At 40.9% G+C, this 23249-nt stretch overlaps 1 protein-coding gene across 1 annotated transcript in view; it reads right to left on the reverse strand.

The window, feature by feature from the left end:
• The window catches only part of tsnare1 (T-SNARE Domain Containing 1), a gene marked incomplete at its 3' end in the record, with an annotated part of 188010 nt that overhangs the window by 86011 nt on the left and 78750 nt on the right, over positions 1 to 23249 (reverse strand). Inside the window, exon 7 of the mRNA XM_080038829.1 lies at positions 16060 to 16215. Coding sequence (XP_079894955.1) covers positions 16060 to 16215 — 156 coding nt within the window. The remainder of the gene's footprint in view (positions 1 to 16059; positions 16216 to 23249) is intronic.

Consider the following 23249-nt stretch of genomic DNA (forward strand, 5'->3'; position numbering starts at 1 on the left):
ACGGCAGTTACTATGGATCACGATGAGGTAATGTGTTTATGTTGTTGTAAATAATGACTATTTCAGATGAATAATGGTCATCTGATGATGCTGGTGACGAGGCAAAGTAAACTTTGTTTTAGTAGGCTACCACTCATTCATTTAGGAGTCTAGTTCGCTCCCGTGAAATTGTGCATACGTTGCTTGGCAACGCCCTCCCGCCCGCCTATCTCTCCCTTTTAGCTTTTCTTCATTGCATTTTCTTTTTTTTCTTTGATGGTTCAGCCCCGTTATCAGTCATTATGACGACAAACAACTGTCTCAAACAAGGCTCCCGCTCCCGTTCCCTCACCTGGAGGGATAGGCTTCTCAAATTGCGTTGTTGCGCCACACTGAAGTCTGCGACGGATATGTGACCATAGAGCATGCACGCGTGAACCGGAGTGTGCGACCAGACCAAATGCAGTAATAAAAACTATATGAAAACGTCTTTCTTTGCACTGATGGTCTCGTTTGCTGTTAAAGGTAATTTATGATTATGTGAGGTAACATGAGGCTGTTTAAAAGATATTTAAATGTTACTCTGAGCTGCTTTAAGGAAACTACACATTTAGAAATTCCGCGGACTTGACTATATTGTCTGAGCGCTATATTCTCACTGAGGAAACTGTTACATCTAAACTTATTGATCAGTAAGTTAATGAACAAAATGAAGCCGTGACATTAGGCTTAGGCTTACAGCAGAGTGAACTGTAACATCGCGCTGGGGCTTTTTGCAGAAAATGTAAAATAGCCTACGCCTATACTGTATGCAGCGCCACTCTATGCTCTCCTCTCAAATAATTTTCCCTGGCGATCTACACACACTGACCTAGTGTATGACGTTTACAATATGAAAAGGGGCTTTGAATAGGCTGTCACTGGAACATCAGGGGAAGATGAGGGAGATGAAATAATGAACACAGTTGGGACGTGACAGGTGACAGCTGTCACATTTCGGACATCGCTGCAGACTCGCAGGTTAAGCTTCTCACAATAGATTCATATTTGTCCGAAAAATACAGACTACAGGTTTTTTAATGTAGGCCTATTGGTATTTGTAAGATTCAAATAAAAGGCTAATAGCCTAAATCAAAATTGTATTCATTTTGATGTGGCCCAAAACTAAAGTGATTTTCCACATAGGCTATTCATTTGGTGACAGTGTCAGACTTAAATTACGTTCTTAAGTGTGGGACTATAGGCGTAGTGCTATAAATATAGCAAAGTAGCCTATAAATACATTAGGCTAAATGGTATAGCCTAGTGTTTAAATCCGAGTTCAACGTTTCAATGTTTTATAATGTCACGTTACGCACTGTGAGAACGATCGGTAAGATAGATAAATCATTTCCATGCTGGCAGCATTCCACTCCTTATTTGCAGTAAGAGTTTTTTTCGTCTCTCTGTTTTCTTCTGTAATAATTTTTTTACTCAGCTGCTCGCAATCAGTCCGTTTGTGTAAAGTTAGCGGCACAAGATCAGTCCATTTTGTGCGGAAGCAGAGTCAAATGACGGGCCAAACGGCCCCTTTCATGGGGACGCGCACAGAGCCTGAAGCTGAAACCCTCGTTCAACATAAGAGGTTGATAACTGCCTTTGTGATACCGGTCAGCTCTGAGCGAGGGTATGTGTTATGTTGAACCAGATCAAAAAAAGAGAGCGAGGCTCTGTTGAGTTTGCTTCGTAGTATACCCCTCAGCTCTCAGCTCGTGAGTAAAGTTTGTAAACAGCATGGAATCGCAGTGCAGGCTGTGTCGGGTAGCCGATGACTTTGTTTGACATAGAAGATAATACAAATGCAGTTTGCTCAGACCGAAATAAAGATATTATTCACTTAAAAATGTGCAGCTTATGGTGTGCAACTGAGTAAGAGAGCTGATTCAATAGTGCGCACACCGGCCACTTAGGAGCGCTGCATGGGACTGAGTAAGGGCAGTTGTCTCCAACTTGGAGCAGCTGGGGGGACAGTAGGGCACGGGGGCTGCATTCATTCAAAATGTTAGCCAAAGTATTATATGTGTAGGCTATGCAAGTAGTATGCTGCTCTTTATGATAACAAAAATACACGGCACACCATTCAGCTTAACATTTTATTTATTTGACGCACTTTTGAGATGTTGGTTCCTCTTGATCGCTTAAGCGAGCGATTTATTTCCACCATTAACCGGCACGTTTCGGCTTGTTTTTCCGATCTGCTGGTGGAGCAGGACTGTGGGCGCTCTCACAGCTGATCGTTGCCGGGTCGGCTTGTGCAGCTGACGGCCGGGCTGACCACTCGTGCCAAGCGCTTCTGTCATACACTAAAACGCAAAATGTGTTATTTTTAATTTTTAAAACCCTTTTGAGTAGTGCTATCTAAAAGGGCCAATACATTCTAATCATTCAAATCTCTGCAGACGTGTAGGCTATTTCTTTCATGGGGACCATTATCGGACAGTTGGTGCGTCTTTTTTTCCTCTACCACTTATATTATGCCCGCACCTCCAGTTGGTGTTGCATTTCAAAGCAGCAGCACACTTTTTTTAGTGGCGATTTTTAAGTCGGACCACTTTTTCTTCATCTATGTAAAGAAAAGGTGACATATAATTGTAAATGCTGTTTTATAGCATTTGAGCGTTACTGATGTAAACCTAAAATGCAAAATCCTCAGCTGGAGATCGTTTGTCAACACCAACACTGTTGACTGCAGCAGTTATTTCCTTCCTAACTGCTGCCTTCTATTGTTCTTTGATGCTCCTAAATGAAACTCTTTTTTATTTCTACTTTCGCTGATATTCTGTCAATTTCTACTTCAGAGAAGTTCCTCTTCTGTGCCGTAATGCGCATATCCATGTCGTAAAACCTCAGGGCGAGGCCTCTAAACTGAGAAAATATAGGGGCGTGATATTCAAATAACGATTGTTTTCAGCCGCCACATTTATCAATAATGGTCTGGCGTACGCTGAGATTGGTGAGATACGACTGTTTGATAAATACCACGCGATACCTGGCGTAGGCAGGTATTTGCGCCAGGATCTGCATCAGTTTCCACGCAAGTTTGATAAATGAGAGCCATTATGAGGTAAATGAGATAAAAGCAAAACTAACCGCAGAGAAATGAGTTGAAATACATAATTCCCCCCCTCTAGCTTTAAACTAAATTATCCAAGTGAGTGTGTAAGTACGTCTGAGTCAGTTAAGACAGCCAGGTTCCTGTCACAACAAGGGCTTTAGTCTGCTGAAATGATAGGACGAAGACACTCCTTTTATATTTGCATATACAGTATGTATGTGGTAGTTCAATGTGACAAACAAATGAGGCACAGCAGATCAAGGAGAACACCTTTGGCGAGTGCCACAGTTGATTGGTCACACAAGTACCACCAGGGTGAATTTTGCATGAAGTCCCATAAGGGGATATAAAATGATGTATTAATAGAGAGAGACAGAGGAGGATGTAAATCTGTGAAATAGTTGGTTCCCCAACATTTATCTAAAACATTATCTAATATACCTTTAACGTTATCTATCCATGCAGAGCGTTTGGGTTTTATTTGCCCATATTTTGAGATATCCCCCTCTTAGAATCATTCAATAAATCAAAAGTGGCCACCTCATTCATAGTGTAATGAAGCCAACTTTTTCCTAAGATGCATTTATGTTTACATGTCACTCAATGTTTTTATTGCATTGAAGCAGAATTATGAAATATAAACACATCAATGAGACAATCTATTCATTCTAAATACACATTTTAATCACGATGAGCACATACTCATTTGATAATTCTATACATTTATATCATTTTTTTTAAAATTATGTTTCTGCCTTCACTTTAAAATATAAATGAAATTAAACTCCTTTACTTTTCATATCACTTTCAGTGATTACTATGGAACAAAAGTCAACTTTGCAGCCCTTCTGCTCCACGGGCACAGGGCTGTGAGGTATGAGTGACTGCTCAACATTTGCTCGAGCTTTGAGACTGTTTAAATGCATTGGAATAGCAGATATTGCAAGTAGCATTGATGGTTAATCAACTCCAAATATAGGTCCTTGCATTAGTTTGTTTTGGGTTGTGGGTGCTGCTCGAGCGTGACATATGTGTGGTTCTCACACATTGAATTAAAATGAACGGTTCGGAATAGATTCACCATACCAAATCCAGCTATTAATTCAATATCGGGGGGGCGGGGGGGGGCGCATACCCAATAGAGATACCAGATTGTTGCTTCCCTAAATGTAATGAGTAAATAAGTTCTACTCTTTATTTAAATTGCTCATATAATCATGCTACTGATTCTAACCAACATAAGAAAATTATGATCAACGTGGCATAGGCAAAGGACTAATACGTCTCAGTGCTGCCCTTCTCTGACCCCACTCTCTCTGATAGCTTAATGCTAATATGAAATTCACCGAAGGCACCAGGACACAGTGTCACTACCACAGCACAAACAGCGCTAAGCAGATTGACTGGCATGGTCACTGGTGAGGAAAGGGGGGAGAGGGGGGAAGCATGACATTTTACCCACATTGAATCCATGAGGACATCTTCTCTCCTGCCCTTACTGAATAATGTGTTTCTAAATGTAAAATCATCTCTCCTCTCTGGCAGCAGCCCAGAGACATAACATGGCTGATAGAGAACAGCAGGGCCTGAAGACAAAGCTCAACATATTACAGAGAGGTTATACAGTCTGCTCAGACCTGCTGCCTCTACTTCTCTTTGAAAGTAACAAGGATGGAGGCCACAGATTCAATCATGTTACCTTTAGTGATTAGCTTTGTAACACTGGTAATTTATCAACTCTATCAACAGGATGGTATCATGTGTCTGCGCTGTCCAATTACTGCTCATTGTGAATAGAAATATGGTTAATGTTGGAAAATAAACAAAATTTGTGTGGACAAACAGCGGTGTCTGGTGTTTTGTTGAGCCATCCATCCCCAACCTCCTCCTGTACGCTCTATGATAGTGTTGGCAGACCCCCTCCTTTGTTCTCACCATAATTATTACCACTTTATGATGCTTTACAGATGCCAAACTGTCCAATGCTAATGGAAATGTCTCATTTGGAAACATAACAAAAACAGAGTATAATGTTTTCCAAAGGTTTAAAGGAGCATACTACTACTAATAATAATGCATTTTATGTATGTGTGCCATTCAGGCCACTCAAAACACCTAGCATCTCACTAGCATGACTAGCATTTTAGCAGTGTTTTGCCGGAATATCTTTATTTTTCAAAACCTAGGCGCATCTGTACGAGAGTCTAATTTTTTGTTCTCATATAAAACATTAAAGAGAATAGAACCTAGGCAAATGTGAATGGGTTGTGGTATACTGTAGTGAGAGTCCGTCAGGCAGAAAAAGAGAAGTCACTTTCTTTAATTTCATTAATCACTTTATAATAATTTAATTAAAATCAAATTAAACCCCAGTCCTCTCAATCATTTGACGTTGCACATGTCATATAGGTAATTATGTTCTTGAATTAATAACTGAGTTATCTTTTATTAAACAGGTTTTTACACAAATACTTTTACCGCTACTTCAATTAAATGCCAGGCAAATTGTCAGAGCTCCAGAGCTGGGCATTTTAATACTGTTTGCATGATTGCTCCATACAGCAATTTCACTGTATATTAGAAATCCTTTAATGTACCTGCTCTGCCCATTATTCCCTTGTCTTTGTCTTACGTTGGCAGGAATGACAAGCTGTAAAATAACATTTACGGTGTGACGGTGTCACTCATTATGAACCTGAAGCATGCATTAGCAATCTTTAACTGGATACTCAAATTTAAATGGAATATCAGCATTTGGGTTCCACATCAAGCTAATATTCATTACATTTAGTGAGCCAGCGAGCAGAAGTGATCTGCCATAATGCTATTGGCGTGCGTGTGTTAGGAAAATCAATACGGTTATGAGTGCCGGGGGTTAATAACAAATGCTTCGGCTAATAAAACAATTTCTCTAAGACCTTTTTTTTTTGCTGAGCGTATGAATATCTTATTGTTTATCTACAGGGAAAACGTCTCTGCTAGTGTTTTCCACTATACCTGTCTCCTCTCAAGGGTGAAGTGTGTGGATAGATTGTCCTGAGACTTCATTGGTAGGACAGGCACGCTTTGCTGTTGGACTTTCTTTTTTTCTCTTTGTACCGGCCCAGGTGTTGTATTCAGATTCCCCCTTGAAAGCTGTCCTCTGTTACGCCCTCAGCGTCTTTTTATGAATTCAGTTTTGATTAAATGATCTCCTGTGCCAAGGCATAAAAAGAGCAGCTGGGAGGTCTAACAGTCTAACGGGGGATTGGAATGTGCAGGTATAGTTCAGAGGCTGCATTCTAACATGCTGACTTCTATCTCTTGTCACAACATGTGGAAAAGTTGACCCATACTGAAGGACGATATGTCCAATTATTATATGCGTGGGTCCTGGGAGAACTGAAAGCTGCACAGTGCCCCGATTTAAACAAGGGACACACAGTTTGAGGATGGATTTGTTAGTCATCTTTAAACTAGTGCAGTGCCCGTAGGAAGCAGGTAAACAAAGAAAGATATTAGACAGTACATTTGGCTGCTATCATTGATGGCTAATTTCACACTGTTGAAGGTTATTATCAGTAAGTTACTTTGTAGAAGTTGGCTATAGAGTAGGGCAACATTCCTTAGTGTATTGTGTGAAGATAAACACAAACTAATTCCATGTGTTTTGTTAAGTGAAATGAAACACAAAATGTGTTAATTAATTAAGTGTTGAAGCCTAAAGAAGAATCGAGCTGTACAGGTGTTACCTATACAATCTGATATTATGGTACCCTGCAAACTGCCATCCATACTGCACAATGCACTCAAACTTACAATCAGTTGCCTATATAGTAAATGGCTGCACTGTGTATAAAAGGAGGCTATGCTGCACGCCATGACAACATTGTCAACCCCATTACCATTACTGTTAGGTATTTGAAAGATAAGACCGAGTTTGGATAACTGTCAATTAACGTTAACGTGTCAGTAGCAGTTAGCTGTGTGTGTGTTTGTGTGTGTGTGTGTGGGACTTGTTAGCGCGCGGGCGCTTGGGCTTTCGGTTTACCTTTTAAACGGATATTAACGTTAACGTGTCAGTTGCAGTCAGCTGTGTGTGTGTGAGACTTGGGCGCGCGCTCGGGCTCGGATATAAAACATTTTGTGGAAGCATCCAAGACCGTGTTGTATTATTACAGTGAAAATAGTGTAAAGTGCACTTTGCTTACCACTAATGCGGACAGGTGTAGCAGGAGAGGAGTTGTTGAGGAAGTAAAAATAGGCTGTGTCGGTCTGCTGTGTGTGTCCCGCTCGTCAGAGGGAGGCGGGGTTTATTCGGAGATTACTTCATGCTCCGTGCTCACTGTGCTCACTGTGGCCTTCAGTGTGCGCACGTACTTCTAAAAACTTCACATTGAAGGATGCAGGATGCACACCTTCGTGCTGTGCGCAAGCAATATCCGGAAGCTCATGCCGATCTGACTAAAAATCAGAAAGATATGCGAGCCACAGACACACAGACGTTTCTTGGTTTATAGATACATGATAGATGAGCAATATAATAATATTATTAGCTGTTGATCTAGTAAAATCTGAAAAAATTCACAAATGATAATGGGCCAGATCCACTAAGAATGGATGGCGTGCCCTATTAGCTCCATGATTAGTGGAGAAATAGCGTCCGCAAAATCAATTAGTGCCAGCAAAATCAATGAAATGCCAGCCCCAACATGCCCACAAAGTTTGTGAGCAGGCAGGCCCCTCGTCAAGGGGGAAACACCTGTACAGTTGTCCCGGGGCCAGGAGGGGATGAATAAACCTCACACCACTCAAGCCTGTTCTTGAGATACGTGGCCAATGACCACCACAGACATTCGGTTTTCTTTGTCCTCTGGGAAGGAGAGCGGTAAAGAACAGTGAGGTGTGTTGGGACTGATTTAGTGCTATAAGAGCAGAGGCTATAATACTAGCAGGGTGGTATGGAGGGGAAAAGAGCCAGTCAGACACTGTAACACTCCCCCATAGGACAACGTTGTCAAGCCCCCTCAGCAGCACCTGCCACAGCGCTGACTATGACAGTTATCCATGCTGCGATGACTAACGCGCGGGCCAGAGCGCTCTGTCTGAACACCAATCCTCTGGCTGCTAGTGAGCTGAAATGAAGCTGTCATTCCTCTGCCTGGCCTCTTTCACTGTGTGTCAGTCTCTCCAGGGAGAGATTGATGCTTCTCCCTTCCCTCTGCTCTCCTCACAGTGCCTCCTGCCTAGGGGATAAGGGCTGATTTGAAAAGGTTGATGAAGTTCAGACAGCTCCGACTGGGCATGGGAGATACATCTTCATTATGCTGCAAAGTGCTCCCTCAAACATTATCGTTAAGTCTTCAAAGCCAGCGGTGGACAAACTGCAGTCAGACGGTTGGGACTGCCACATGTAAGGCTTGTAGCCCCAACATGTGTCAGGCTTCTATTTGCTATCATTCAGCTGCATGCTTCTCAGATGGATAATGCAGTTTTACAGTTTTATTTTAGCCTTCAGAACTTTGGTCAAAAGAAGCTAAACCCACAGTCACCCAATACAAACATGCTTATTTCACATACAATCTTTAAGTTACGATAACTTAATACTTCATTACAATTTTCCTGGCAGAGATAGTTATGGACTAAATTTTCATACATGCACATACTATCAATGCTTTGTATATTGGGCTTCAAGTCCCTGCATACCGTTTCTACTGTAAATCATTCCTATGATATTAGTTTGATACAGTAATGTGTACATAATGTACCTAATGAGAATTCAATAAAAGGAGTGGGGTATAACCACAATAAAGGTTTGGTCAGAGTGAAAAGGCCATAGTTTTAAAACTAAAATTGCTATTTTTATTTAAAAATATATATATATTTTTATAAAAAAAAGTATCAAAATGTGAAAGCAATACGACAATGCAAAAGGAGTTTGTTGAAGTTATAAACCTACAGAGGTATATCACTTGAATCTACAGCTCAGCCGGCCTAATAGAGTTTAATATTGAGTTTCAATTCATTGTTTAGCTGTAACTTGAAATGACTTTCAACTTTACTTTACGGTTTGACGCTAACCGCTGTCCTTTCATCATTTACAGTCACATCAGGCAGCGTTCTGTAGATCTAAACCCCTGCCTGCAGTGTGCTGCTGAGCAGGAGAACACAAACACACACTACATGTTTAACATGGAGCATTCAGCAGATAGAGACACAGATATTTGCCCCAGGAGCCTGAGCAGACCTAGCCTGGCTCCGTCCGCCACCCTACTTTCGCTCAAATTTAATTTTCCCTTCAGTAGTGGAGAACGGGGTAAGTAGGCACACTTTTTACTCTAGTTAGAATTGCTCATCACCTAAACATCTTTCAATAGTCATTCCTACATTAAATTGAAGCTTAAGGTGTTGGCTTGAAATGTGTACCCCTCACTTTTTATATCTTATTGTAAAAAAGAAGAAATTAATCATCAAAGACACCCTTACACATTGTGACAACCAACCCCATCAAGGGGTCGGTTGTCACACACTATGGGGTTGTTTGTCACAATGTTATCTTAATGGGAATCATCTTAAAAAGAAGGCAAGAAAGTAGAACTAAATTTGAAAGTTTAATTGCATTGTCAAATTGACAAATAGGCCTACATAACTTACTGTAGCCTTGGCAGCTTGTGTTTTGATTGTGTTGCCCTGTTTTCTTTTGCATGCTAGCTGCCTTTTCCTGCTCTATTCTTTCCTTCTCTGGGGTGTCAGTGAGGATACAGCTGGACAATTTATTTCGTTATTGGGTTCCTTTTCTGGCTGCAGCCTTTGGATAACATGTGACAACCAACCCCCCAAAAAATGTGACGACCAACCCCAACTTGAATTTCTTACTTGCATCAAGGCCAACAACCATCTGATAACTAATTAGCTTGCTAACCACAATCTAAACTATAGTTTACCCTTCACACTTTTTATGGGTAACACGTGTTTTGTTATACACCCATTGTGTAAAAGCCTAGAAGAAAAATACTGAGGAGTAGGGATGGGAATTGATAAGAATTTAATGATTCCGATTCTGCTTATCGATCCGATTCCTTATCGATTCTCTTATCGATTCTCATTGGGTGAGAGAATAAATACAAATTAGTTTGTTTGTATTATCTCTCTTTAATATTAGATCGGAAGTGTGTCTAGTGTGTGCCTTGAAAGATTATCAAGGGTAGGCTACTTTAGGATTAGGAAATAGTAAATTTTCACATAATTGGTCCAGACAAAAAAATAAATGTTTGGCTTTTAAGCCCAAATGCCATTATGTGCCCTAAAAACTAAAAACACAGACTGAAAACAGTCAATGAAGAGCTTGTGCCTTTTGGAATATTAACAGTGCTCATTTGCACTTGAAACAAGATCAACTTTTACTTTTGTCAACTTTGGCAAATTATCCATTTTTATGCAGAAAAATCATCATGTTTGCCCTCTCAGGAAGGATACAAGATATTTAATGTATGTTAAGGGTTATTATATGATGATTGCGCCCTTACTCTGAAAGGGCAACGTGATGATGTCTCTACGTTCACGTGAAGGAACCCTTTCTTTATAGGTCCGTGGAAGGAACGCCTCAGGTCAAACTGTCACTTGTACGTTGTTGTTGAACTGACTGCACACTAGTCAGTCATGTAGGCTATTCAAGAAGAGAATAAATACGCCATAAAGGCTAAAAGACAATGTATCGCTTTGATTATTCTTCACCACGCCAGCGACGAGGAGCCACCGCTCCATCTCAGCTTTACAATGTACATGCTGTTCTTATGTGCAGCGCGGTGTTATTATTAATATAATGGCCCGTCATCAGACACACGTTGCGGATGGTTTTATACACATCGATCGCTCCATCACGTAATCCAAGGCAGAGCTTTTTGTATGGGCAGGGATCGTTATTTTAAGTGTGTCTTACTGTCTTTATAAAGTGTCTTGTTAAACATTTCCTTATCACTGGACCGCCGAGTCCCGCTGTGTGTTGTTTGGGTTCGTCTCCACCGCCGTGCGTAAAGGCAGCAATAACAGCTGATGAACGAGAGTAAACAGTGCTCATGAAATCCTTTTTGCTTTGCTTTATGCTGCTCTCGCCTTTTTATGTATCTCCCTCTTATCAGCCCACACCTAGGCCTACACACACGTTCATTCTCATACATGTTATGTTCAAATCCAAGTGATGGGCAATTCTGGTGCCGACTAGTAAGACAGCGGATGATTAAATGTTTAACCGTCAGGATCGCAGTCTGCGCGCTTGCTTGTGCGAGTGTCGTTTGACGAAATGGAAACTTTACAATTGTTGCAAGTGGCCGTATTGTTGCCTTTTCGCTTGAATTACAACCAAACTTTAGAGCGCTTCTGCCTCGACACCATGTTTGCTGCGTTCTGAACCAAAACAAAGCAGCGCGAGTGTGAAGTCATGACGCATTTGCAACGAGCGGAACCGTTAAGCAGAACCGTTAAGCAGGCATGTTAACGATTCCAAGGAATTGGTTCACTAGCCACCGGTTCTGAACAAGAACCGGTTCTCAATTCCCATCCCTACTGAGGAGCTAAATATTTTCAATTTTACATGAAAAGCACAAACAGTCCTCTCACCTCAAATTCAGCAGTCTAACTCCAAGTATGTAGGTGACCTCTAATCCCAATTCTGGATATTTACATACCAAAATTTCACAGACAGCGCTTGTCAATTGATCAGTTCCAGACCTTCTGTACAAATGAAATGAAGTACGATGGTCTGGTAGAACCAGGCTAGTGCAGACCAATAACACAACTAAAAGGCATGCTAGGTAATTCTGGAGAATGTTTGTTGACAACTCACTTTTTGTCCAAATCAGTGAATATCTCCTAACAGTCTGCTACATGTCTGTACTGTGTGCACGCTGAAAAAAATCTGGTGATGAAACAGAGCCTAGGTTCTGTAAACTGGTATATAAAAAAGGGGAATTTATACAAAGTGGGCCCCCTTTGTTTTCATTCCCTTTGTTTACATACCAGGTAAATAGCCTAAGCTTGTATTCACACAGAAATGTTTCAGTCTGCACCCAGTACAGACAGGTACCAGATTGTTAGGAGATATTCACTGATTTGGACAAAAAGTGAGTTGTTGACAAACAGGTCTATATAAAACACCTTGGTAATTTGGTAACATTCAATATCCAGCAGCAGCATGGGGTACTGTGAGAAAATACTAATACGCTTGTGGATGTGGGACAGGGAGAAAGACATTGTCTGACTTTCTAGTTAGTAACCTGGCATGTGTTGGCATCCTGGGAAGCAACATCTGAAAAAACTAATAGTTATTTTCTTTTTTGTAGAGAATTTGTCTATTCTAGATACCTGCATGTTTTAATTTAAAGAAAATGTCCAGGGCTTTTAGTGTGGTGGTTTATGGTGGTACAGGCCATATGATACAAGTAGGCTAAAAATAAGTTTGATGTACTGCTGCGTTTTTATTTGATTATTTTTTACACACATCTGCTATTTCAGCCCCAGGCGCTGTCTAGCCTACCTGCCGCCTGCAGCCTACCTGCCGCCTGCAGACTGATTCATGCATAACTGTAAAGGTAAGTGATATGGTGCTTTTAACTTCCTGTCAGTGACTGCAGTTAGCAGTCCCCTCCCTCGTCCCTATCACCACCACATGAACACACAGCCGTCTTCAGAAGATAGTGCCGCAATGGAGAGCAGCGAGTCATCATTCATGGGCACAGAGACCCGCCTCTTTATAGCGCTCTGTCTCCTGATTGGATAAAAACTAGTAGGATACTCCAAATGTTATCTGGCAATTACTGCAAAGCTGAATGACTGGGAGACCTGTTATGAACTGCCCATACTATTTAAGTGATTGCTGTATGAATATAGAGTGATTTAACAGGTTTATTTACAAAAAATATCACTTCCTTCTCCCTTAAGTGGCCTAAATATGTGTCTTTCATTCACTCACAACATGACTAAAAGTAGTCTGCTATATCTTCTGAGGGGTTGATCATTTACGTATATGTGGGACTGTCATTTCGATATTGGTTAAAAAAATCAGAATACTCTGGCGGGCCAGATATTATTTCTTGTGGGCCAATTATGACCCGTTGGCCACCAGTTGCCAACCCTTGGTGGTAATTGGTGGTAACATTTCACCCAGGAAAACAATGTGGGACTATGATGTGTCTTTAGTAAACAGCAGTGCAGAGGGGTATACTACGAAGCAAGATTAAGGGCTGAGCGAGGTCTGTTGAGTCTAAAGTGACATTAATGATTAGGCTTACAGCAGAGTGAACTGTAACATTGTGCTGCAGTTTTTTTTCCATATGCATACAGTTATTGATGCAGACAATGTAAATTAGCCTGCACCTACTGTATGCAGTGCCACTCTATGCTCTCACCTCAAATAATTTTACCTGGCGATCTACACACACTGGCTCTTAATGAAGCGTTCTATAACATCACAGGTTGCAACATTATTTCACTGTGGGCTTCTTTCTTTTCATCAGTAGCGTATGACGTTTACCATATGAAGAGGCGCTATAAATAGGCTATCACTGAAACATCAGGGGAAGATGAGGCCGATTAAATAATGAATTCAGTTGGGACGTGACAGGTGACAGCTGTCACAGTTCGGACATCGCTGCAGACTCGCAGGTTAAGCTTCTCACAGTATATTTAAATTTGTCCGAAAAGTAGCCTAAATCAAAATTGTATTCATTTTGATGTGGCCCAAAACTAAAGTGATTTTAGGCTATTCATTAGGGCAGGACAGTTTTTTTTTTTTTTTTTTTAAGTGCTAGCAAGCACTATGTGTGCTTGTGTATGGTCATATCCGCGCGAAAGGCCGCGATTTGCTGTAAATAAATGTCCACATGTGTCTCCAAGTGTCTCTGTAGGTTATTTAAAAAGAAATCAAGCGAGTAGACTAATAATAACGTTAATGAATTATTGGTTATCGCATGACAGAAGGCCTATTGGCCTATAATAATAAAAAAACACCACCTTAATTATGTTTACAGTTTAAAAATGTTTTGAATGAAATGCAAACCTCAGTGAATCATTTGCTCTTGTTTCTCTGTCCTGAGATTCACACAGACTGAGCAGTCTTGTTTAAATGTTACAAATTGAGCTAATAAACTGAACTTTGAATGTTTTTGCTGCAGAAGTTATCTCAGCTAATTTTTGTTATCTAATTTGATAATAAGGTGATTGTATGCAGAATGCTCGTGTCAGAAACTCATACAGTGGTTTTGTACAGATAAATAAATAAATATTGGCAGGTTCTCAATAGTATTTCAATTTAGGGGGGGCGCGAAAAAAAATCATGCCCCCCCTAGGGGGACAGAAAATAATTGAGAAGCACTGCATTAGGGGACAGTGTCAGACTTAAATGACATTCTTAAATGTGGGACTATAGGCGTAGTAGCCTACTATAAATATAGCAAAGTAGCGTATACATCTATAAGGCTAAATGGTGTAGTGTTTAAATCCGAGTTCAACGTTTAATTGCTTTATAATGTCACGTTACGCACTGCGAGAACGATCGGTAAGATAGATAAATAAATTCCATGCTGGCAGCATTTCACTCTCTCCTTATTTGCAGTAAGAGTTTTTTTCCGGCTCTGTGTTCTGCTTTTTCGTGATAATTCAGACAGACAAACTCTTCCTCTTTAATGAAGTCAGCGAAACACTTTTTTTTTACTCAGCTGCTCGCAATCAGTCCGTTTGTGTAAAATTAGCGGCACAAGATCAGTCCATTCTGTGCGGAAGCAGAGTCAAATGACGGCCAAACGCCCCCTTTCATGGGGACGCGCACAGAGCCTGAAGCTGAAACCCTCGTTCAACATATGAGGTTGATAACTGCCTTTGTGATACCGGTCAGCTCTGAGCGAGGGTTTGTGTTATATTGAACCAGATCAAGAGAGCCAGGCTGTGTTGAGTTTGCTTCGTAGTATACCCCTCAGCTCTATTCTATAGACACAACATGTACAGAAAACCAAAATATGTATGAGTTTGATTGACCTTTAAAAAACAATATACACAATTTTAAATTTGCTTATTTCTAGAAAAGTCAAAGATAGCACAAACTGTACTGACTGTAGCTATTGTTAAGGCCTCTACAGAGTTTACATTGTTGTATAAAGGACGGTGCCATTGCAGACAAGGCTGCAAATCTCCAGCAGTTTTGGAGTCAGTTATTGGCTAGCAGGGGCCTCATATATAAACGTTTCTACGCAAACTTTGTGATTTATAAAAACCAAACTTGACGGAGAAAGTGCGGTTCTCCACGGACACTCTGCCCCAGGCGTACGCACAGAAACGGGAGTAATGAGAGACTGTACATCACATATTGTGTATTTTGTATGGCTTTGAGTTTGTTTCATCCATGTGTTTTCCTTTATTCTTAAGCAAGTTGTAACTTTGTTTTGAAAGGGACTGTTAGTTTATTAATGACCCTGGCCGCCGGCACTGCGCCAAGAGGGATTAATCAAATCAGTTTCTCATGGGGGGTCTCAGTGTCCCCCGCTCGGCACAAACACTGCTGTGTGAGGTTATGCACATTTTGGTGTCCACTTCAATGTCGGATCGCTACTTCTTTATTCGGTCCACAGTCCGACATTCTGAGGCTGCAGCATTGACAGAGATCCCCACACGCTGACACTCTGACGCCTTTACACTCACACTGTGTCACCAGACAATTGTGAAAACAGTTGAATGTGATTTATAAAGGGAAACAGGCGTAGGACATGAGTGCACACTGTTTTATAAATCTGAATTTTTTCAATGCTCAAGCACTTCCTGAGTTTCTTCAGTATGCCACCTTTCCACGTGAGTCCACAGTTTGATAAGTGAGGCCCCTGGACACTAGAGTTGTTTCTATTAGGTGATTGTACTGAACAAAAGATTGATCTTTGCGTATGTTGGTGACTGTAGTTTTTCAAATGGCATGAAATGTATTCAAATATATGTATTAAAGTTGAACTGATTGTCAAGGCTCTTACTTCAATGTTGAGCAGGGCCTCCTCTCGTTGGCGTAGCACCTCCACGTCCTCCTCACTGATCTCAGACAGGAAGGCCTGGATTCCTCCATCTGAACCCACCGCTTCTCCAAACAGTGGACCCTCCTCAAACAGCTCAGTGGCTGGGGTCTGAGGACTCTGTAGGAACACACACACACGCACACACACACACACACACACACACACACACACACACACACACACACACACACACACACACACACGCACACACACACACAAGATAAGATGCGATTAGATTGTGCTGTATATTGTAGCACTGGTAGTAGGTACAACAATAGTTCTAGAATTGGCAGTGCATTGGTGGCTGCTTACAGTCGCTCCTCGCTTTTTGGGATCAATAATGACTATTTATTTGGGCAAAACGTGTAAGCTTTTTCCCATCTCTTTGCACTGCTACAATTTTTTGTGAGGTTTACTCGTGCTCCTGGCAGTTCTTTTTTTTTGTGGGGGGGGGGGGGGGGTGGAGTGTTAATCTGGTCAAAATCAGAAAAATAAATACTTTATTGATCCCGGGGGGAAATTGACTTTGTTACAATTGCTCCAATTCAGAATAGAAACACAACTAGAAAGAAACAAGTGTAAGGAATATGTGATCAAGGCCACAAAGTGTAAACAACAATACAAATCTACAATATAATATAAGAAGAAGAAGTAAATAAGTAAGTATGATCATTATTGTACAATATGTAGTACACAATGTAAGTACTGGAAATAACTGGACTATATGTAAAAATATTCAAATCAGAAAGTAGTATGTGTAAATATAGCATCATATCAATAATAGTAAATAATCATAATGTCATAATTGTATTGTAATAAAGTGTACATTGCACTGAAGAAATAATGGCAACGAGTAAACAAGTTACTCACATATGGGACCAGCTGATTTCACTTTTCTAAAATCTCGACTACTGCTTTGAATAAGATTCCACATCCCCAACTATTTAAAGAGGAAACACAGGGGATTGAGAGCTGGTGCTATAATAAGAAATATTGCATATTGTATGTCTCCTGACTGAAATGTTAGATTTCTCAAATACTTATTAGTGCAATGAGAAACCTTGTATTTCTCACACCCAAATCCCCCACCCCACAAGAAGAATGCGTATTCCACAAACCACTCAGATAAGTTACACCTATCCTTTTGTCTTACACTCAGACATCCCCCTTGCAGTGTCTTCAGTCTGTCTCTGTGCCGCCCTCCTCTCCCCTCTCCCTCACAGGACAGGCCAACCCATAAAGGCCAGGACACACCGGTCCGACTACCCGAAAATGGAGTCTGCCGTTTCAAGCAGCTCCAGTCTGCCCGTCGCGGCCAAAAAAGTGCCAAGAACACACCGAGCCGACAACTGACTTTCCGTACGCTCTGCGCTTGCGCGGGACGTAATGTCTCCATAACAGCAGGCGGCGCTAATCTGTATTGTGGCCCCAAAAAATATGGAAGCCCGGAAATGATGGGACAGCTGTCTAGTCCATACACATAGATAGAAATACGTATTTATATCTCTGGACCATAAAGAGCACCATTTTTAGCAGAGAGTGTCAAGCATGGTGTCGAGCAGTCAACAAGGGTTGAAGCATGCGAGCACTCGCTGAACGAAACAAACAAACACATTAAAACAATGGCTAGCGATGCGATACTGTTGTTAGCCGTTTGTGCTACCCGCCTCACTTCCGGGCTTCACTGATTTGCTGGCCCTCCACCAATCAAATTGCTCTGACTGAAAGACTGTCCGATGCCTGAAAAGAAACCCGACGACATTTACGACGACCGACGTCACGGCACACACCAAACAGATTTGTGTCCCTGCCCCCTCCGGACTCTCCGACGGCGATTATCGGGCCGGTGTGTCCTGGCCTTTAGTAAACTGACTTCTGCTACTGAACTTTGTCATTCTCACCCAGGAAGCAACCATGCTGCCTGTATCGGAATGAACCTCCATGTTCTGGGATCCAAAGAACATGAAGCTTCTGTTTGTTTGATTAAATACACTTTGCTTGATTAATACAGCCTCATGAACACATTTTTCTCATAACACTGCCTAACGGAGAGTAAGGGGAAGGAAATGTAGGAAGCATTTCTCCCCTCCATCGTCTCTGAGGTCCCTGGTTAACAAGATGGATGAGCTCGGCTCTTGTCCAGGCCGGTCTCACCAGGCTACACAATTGTACCCTTTATTCCACTACATTTATTTGATGTGAAATGTACTGTATAGGTTGGCTGAGATGGATGCTGTTAAAACCATGAACACCTCTACACTCTGCACCTACACACTTTGTTACATGTGTGAACAGGGGCAGAGAGAAGGGGAGAACAACCTCAAAGAGGCCTCGTTTAATATTTTTACTTAACTAATATGTTCCACTTTTGTATGGCTGACTGCACAGCTAATTCATGTTGGAGGGACCAGTGTGGGTCAGAGCACAGGGAAGGACCCGGACTGAGTCACAGTGCTCTCTGCGGCCACAATCTGACTCAGCGCTCCTCCACACACTGAACTCCCTCCTCCACATGCACACACTGTGGAATACATAATACATTAGTACATCATCCTCCACACGCACACACTGTGGAATACATTAGTACATCACATAGACGGGAAAGACTCTCAAGGCAATCACTCTGACACTGTATTGCACAAGTTTACCTGCAGCGCAAAAGTTCAAAGTTTCCTCAATATGCTGCTGCTGTCGATTCCAGTTGACTCTGATGACATGAATTTTAAACTTGTGGGTGGAAAGCAAACAATAGCATTGGCATTGATCTGCAAATCGTTCGAATAAATGCTGTATAATGTATGACCTTCCAAACGTCAGGAAACCTCATGAACTGCTATCTACAAATGGAAAAAGCATTCAACTACATCTACAGCAATGAAAATACAAAATCTCTGTTGCGACTGTTCGTACTAGCAGTGCTGTAGTATTAGTTTTAATGAATTCTTCCACAATGTACCCGCTGATCAACTTGCTGCTATACATGAAGAGAGTCAGAGTTACATAATGTAACATCTAGCTTGCCACCCACAAAGCCATACCTCTAACGCTAGCAGAAGAAAGTTTAAGGTCTGTATCAGAAGCATTCATTTAAAACTATCTCAACCTGAACTCATTATTTAGCGCAATGTTAAAGGTTTTAATCAGCAGGCCTTTTAAAATGATCTCCATCATAGCGACATTCATCTCACAACTCAAATTTCTGATGTTGAGTTGGCCTTCGAATATTTCATCAATACTTTCACCTCAATTATGAACAAGCATGCGCCCCTTACAAAGCACAGGGTAAAAAATAGATCAAAACCCTGGTTTACAAATGAACTGTCAGACTTATTTTCTGAGAGAAACAAGTTGGACAGAAATGTATAACACATGCGGCCAGTATGGAGTGGACTGGCCATTTTACTGAACATAGATCTATGCTGATCTAGACGGTTTAATTGGACTGTTTTTAGACAACTCAGAAATAGGTTCACAAACATGGTTAGGAAAGAATCTGAGTATTACCTTGAGTTAATCTCCAACTGCTATTCAAACCCTGCACTATTTTGTAAGGCTGTGAACCAGTGTTGTGAAACACTGGTTCACAGACAGAAATGTGTCTGAACCACAGACAGAAATTATTTCAATAACATTCAGCCCACACTAGAAGCCAGCTATTCAATAGGCGGCCCGTGGGCCGCCCCCGCCTTGACTACCGACCGACCAAAAAAAAAAATATATATATATATATATTTTTTTTTAGTGGTGCACAATCAATGTACTAGCACGTGTGATGTGTGCTTTTGCATGGTCATAACTGCACGAAAAGCCGCGATCTGCAGTAAATAAATGTGCACATGTGTCTCCAAGCTTTTCTCTATCAGCTGCTCTGTGTATGCAGCTTTGCGTGTAGTGTATGGTCCATTATTTGTATTTAGTGTGTCTGCATAATATTGCACCAGTAGAACTTTGCTTTGTTCTGTCTGCATGTTTGCACAACATTTGTACCTTCACATAGCAAACAAAATTGCACAACTGTAAAGTCAGTGTCTGTAGTTTTTTTGTATTCAAATAAGCAGTTGTTTATTTCTGTACTGTGCCAAAATTAGCCAAAATTATGAGCCAAAATTATTGCCGCGGCGCCCCGCGCCGCGCCTCCCATGACCCTGGACAGTGACCCCTTGACAAACACATTTTTTGGGGGAACCACTGTAAGGTGTTGCACTTAGAGTAGCCTACATTTATTTATATGTTTTTTGATAAGCTGTTGCACTCTTAGTAAACCTAGGCCTACCTGTATTTTGATAAGCTGTTGCATTTAAGAGTATATTTATTTCTATGTATTTTGATAAGCTGTTGCACTTAGAGTACATTTATTTCTATGTATTTTGATAAACTGTTGAAGAGTTAACCTATTGTGTTTTCCTGAACTGATAAGATTGTTAAACACTTAAACAACAGGCAGCCTATGTTAATCAAATAGGGATTATTTTTGATAAGCTGGTGAACTCTATTTGATAAAATAAAGACAATATATGCACTCCTATGTCGTTGTAGTGTTTTACAGTATATGTAGCTATTGATGTGATGCTCATCAATTTTAGGCATTTTTTTCTGGCCCCTCATTTTGGATCATTTCCACCAACCGGCCCCCATTCAAAACTAATTGAATAGCCCTGCCCTACAGTATATTCTCAAAAACATGAGGAAAAAGTTGCTGTTTGAATGGTCTTTTTAATGAGGAATTATTCAAACAAAAACGGTTAAGGTATGCTCCCCCGGAAGAAAATGTTGTACCTTTTAAATGTTAAATGCATCAATCTGGTGTACTTTGAGGAACACTATTCCTATATAAATGGTGATTAAAGGTCACATATTATGCTAAATGCACTTTTTAAATGTGTTCTAACATATCCATGGGTCCACGGTGTGCCTAGAGACTGCCAAAATATTTAAAAAAATAACAATCTCTCCTGTTCTCACTCTCCCCCTTTCTGAAACCCCCACCCCTCCCCCCCAATATACTCCAGTCAGAATTTTCCCCTTTTCTGACCTCACAAACTGGAAAGCCAGAAGCTTCCACTGTGCAGCCCACACCCCTATTTCTTATTGGTCCACGGCCCTGACAGACAGAGGGCGAGGCGTATCTGGCTTCGCTTCCGGACAGGGGGCGGGGGCAGCTCAAAGATTGTATATTTACGAGGGGAGCTGCAGCTCTTTTAAAAAAATAGGCCATTGTGAGATTAGCTGAACATCAGCATAGTACAATAAATTATCTGAAAGTTTTTTTCAGCAAACAATTAAAGAAAAACGTATTAGGGACCACTAAGACCATATAATATGGTGTATAATAGTACCGAAAAGTGTATAATATGGGAGCTTTAAGATGGAGTTTAACACACTTATCAATGGTTAATGAATAAATAATTTTCTATGATACACATTTGAGCCATCAAAAAAATGAAGCAAAGGTGGTGGTTACCTGTGGTTCAAAAGAGTGAACACAAGCGCCCTTTTGTTTTATTAGATTGTTGAATTACTAGTACTCAAATAACTGTGACTACAATCACGAAGGATAGCTCACAATATTCTTTCCAGCAGAGGGTGCTCAAAGAGCGCAGAATGAATTGTTATTGAAAAATTGCAGAAAATAGCTACTTATGAATACAGTCACAGCGCGTGTTGACACAGCAGGGGGAGGGGCTGATTGACTCGGGGAGATTGAAGCCTCGATCCCTCAAGCGGCGCTTTGATAATACGTCCATGATTGAAGGAAATATTGTTTCTTGAGATCACAGCGCGAATCCCACGTTAAAGATTTTTATGCGGAAATGCTATTGTTTCCAAGTGAAACTTGCGCATTGCAAATGAAATGTATACATGTATATTTTTAAATAGTAAAATATACATATATCAAAAAAAAAAAAAAAAAATGAAAGTGAAAGTGAAAGTGAAAGTGTGGCGGGGCAAAATGAAAGTGTGGCGGCCCGCCACGGAATGATACATTAGTGGGAAACACTGCAAATAGTAAAACCCTCAAGGAGGTATAGTTAAACACTTCCTCGACAGTGACGCTAATTTCAGTTAGCGTGTGTCAATAGCAGTTTCCATTTAAACTAGCACGGTCTCGGATAGCTCTGCTACCGGTGAATGTAAACATGATCGCTTACACATAATGTTTTAAATTCGTTAGAAACTAACAACTAAACGAGCTAAAGTCTATGTAAGATGCAAACATGCCCTTCATTTTGTTTGCAATGATAAATGCTGCTGCCTTCAAGCTGCAATTACCAATAAAAAAAATCACCTGCTTTGCCCATAAAGAATAGAGGATTATATGGCGCAACAAATATTAAAGAAATAACATAAATCACATTGACGAGCGATGTGACAGCCATTTCAAAGACTGTGTGACACTGCCTATGTGTAGGCTACATCTGTTGATGTGTCCCACTTTGATAGACGGTTTACATTTAAGGCAAGACACTCTAGGTGAATAGGGATTTTTTTTTCTCTTTCAAAGGTTTTTTTTATTCATCAAAAGAATTTGCAAAGCAAATACAATACAATGATTAATTATTTTTTCCCCTAACCCCCCCCCCCCGAACACACCCCGCCCACATCCCACCCCCACCCACAACCAATCCTGCAGCACACAAAGAAAAAAACAAAAAAACAACAAAAAAAACAACAATACACAATGTAAGAAATTTACATAGACAAAATACACGCTACAAGAAACAAAAATAAACATTCAATAAAAAAATTAAATTAAAAAAAAAAGAGGGGAGGGGGTTGCTACTCCTGTACTATTGTTGTCTGTCTGTCAAAATAATTCATGAAGGGGCGCCAAATCTTGTCAAATGTAATCTCCGATCCCTGGGCCGTATAACGTATCTTCTCTAAATTCATACATGACATAATGTCCTTAATCCAGTGTGAGTGGGAAGGAGGAGCAGGATCTTTCCACTTGAGTAAAATAGCTCTGCGAGCAAGCAGCGAGGTGAAGGCCAGAACCTTCAGCTTCACTTTAGGCAAGCCCGGATTTGGAGCAATGCCAAAAATTGCGGTGAAAGGGTTCGGCTCAATTTGATGCTGCAATACTTCAGAGATTGTTTGAAAAACTGATGTCCAGAACTCAGTCAAGGTGGGACACAACCAGTACATATGAA

Source organism: Ammodytes marinus (genome assembly GCF_949987685.1).
Source record: "Ammodytes marinus genome assembly, chromosome: 13".
Taxonomy (NCBI): domain Eukaryota; kingdom Metazoa; phylum Chordata; class Actinopteri; order Uranoscopiformes; family Ammodytidae; genus Ammodytes; species Ammodytes marinus.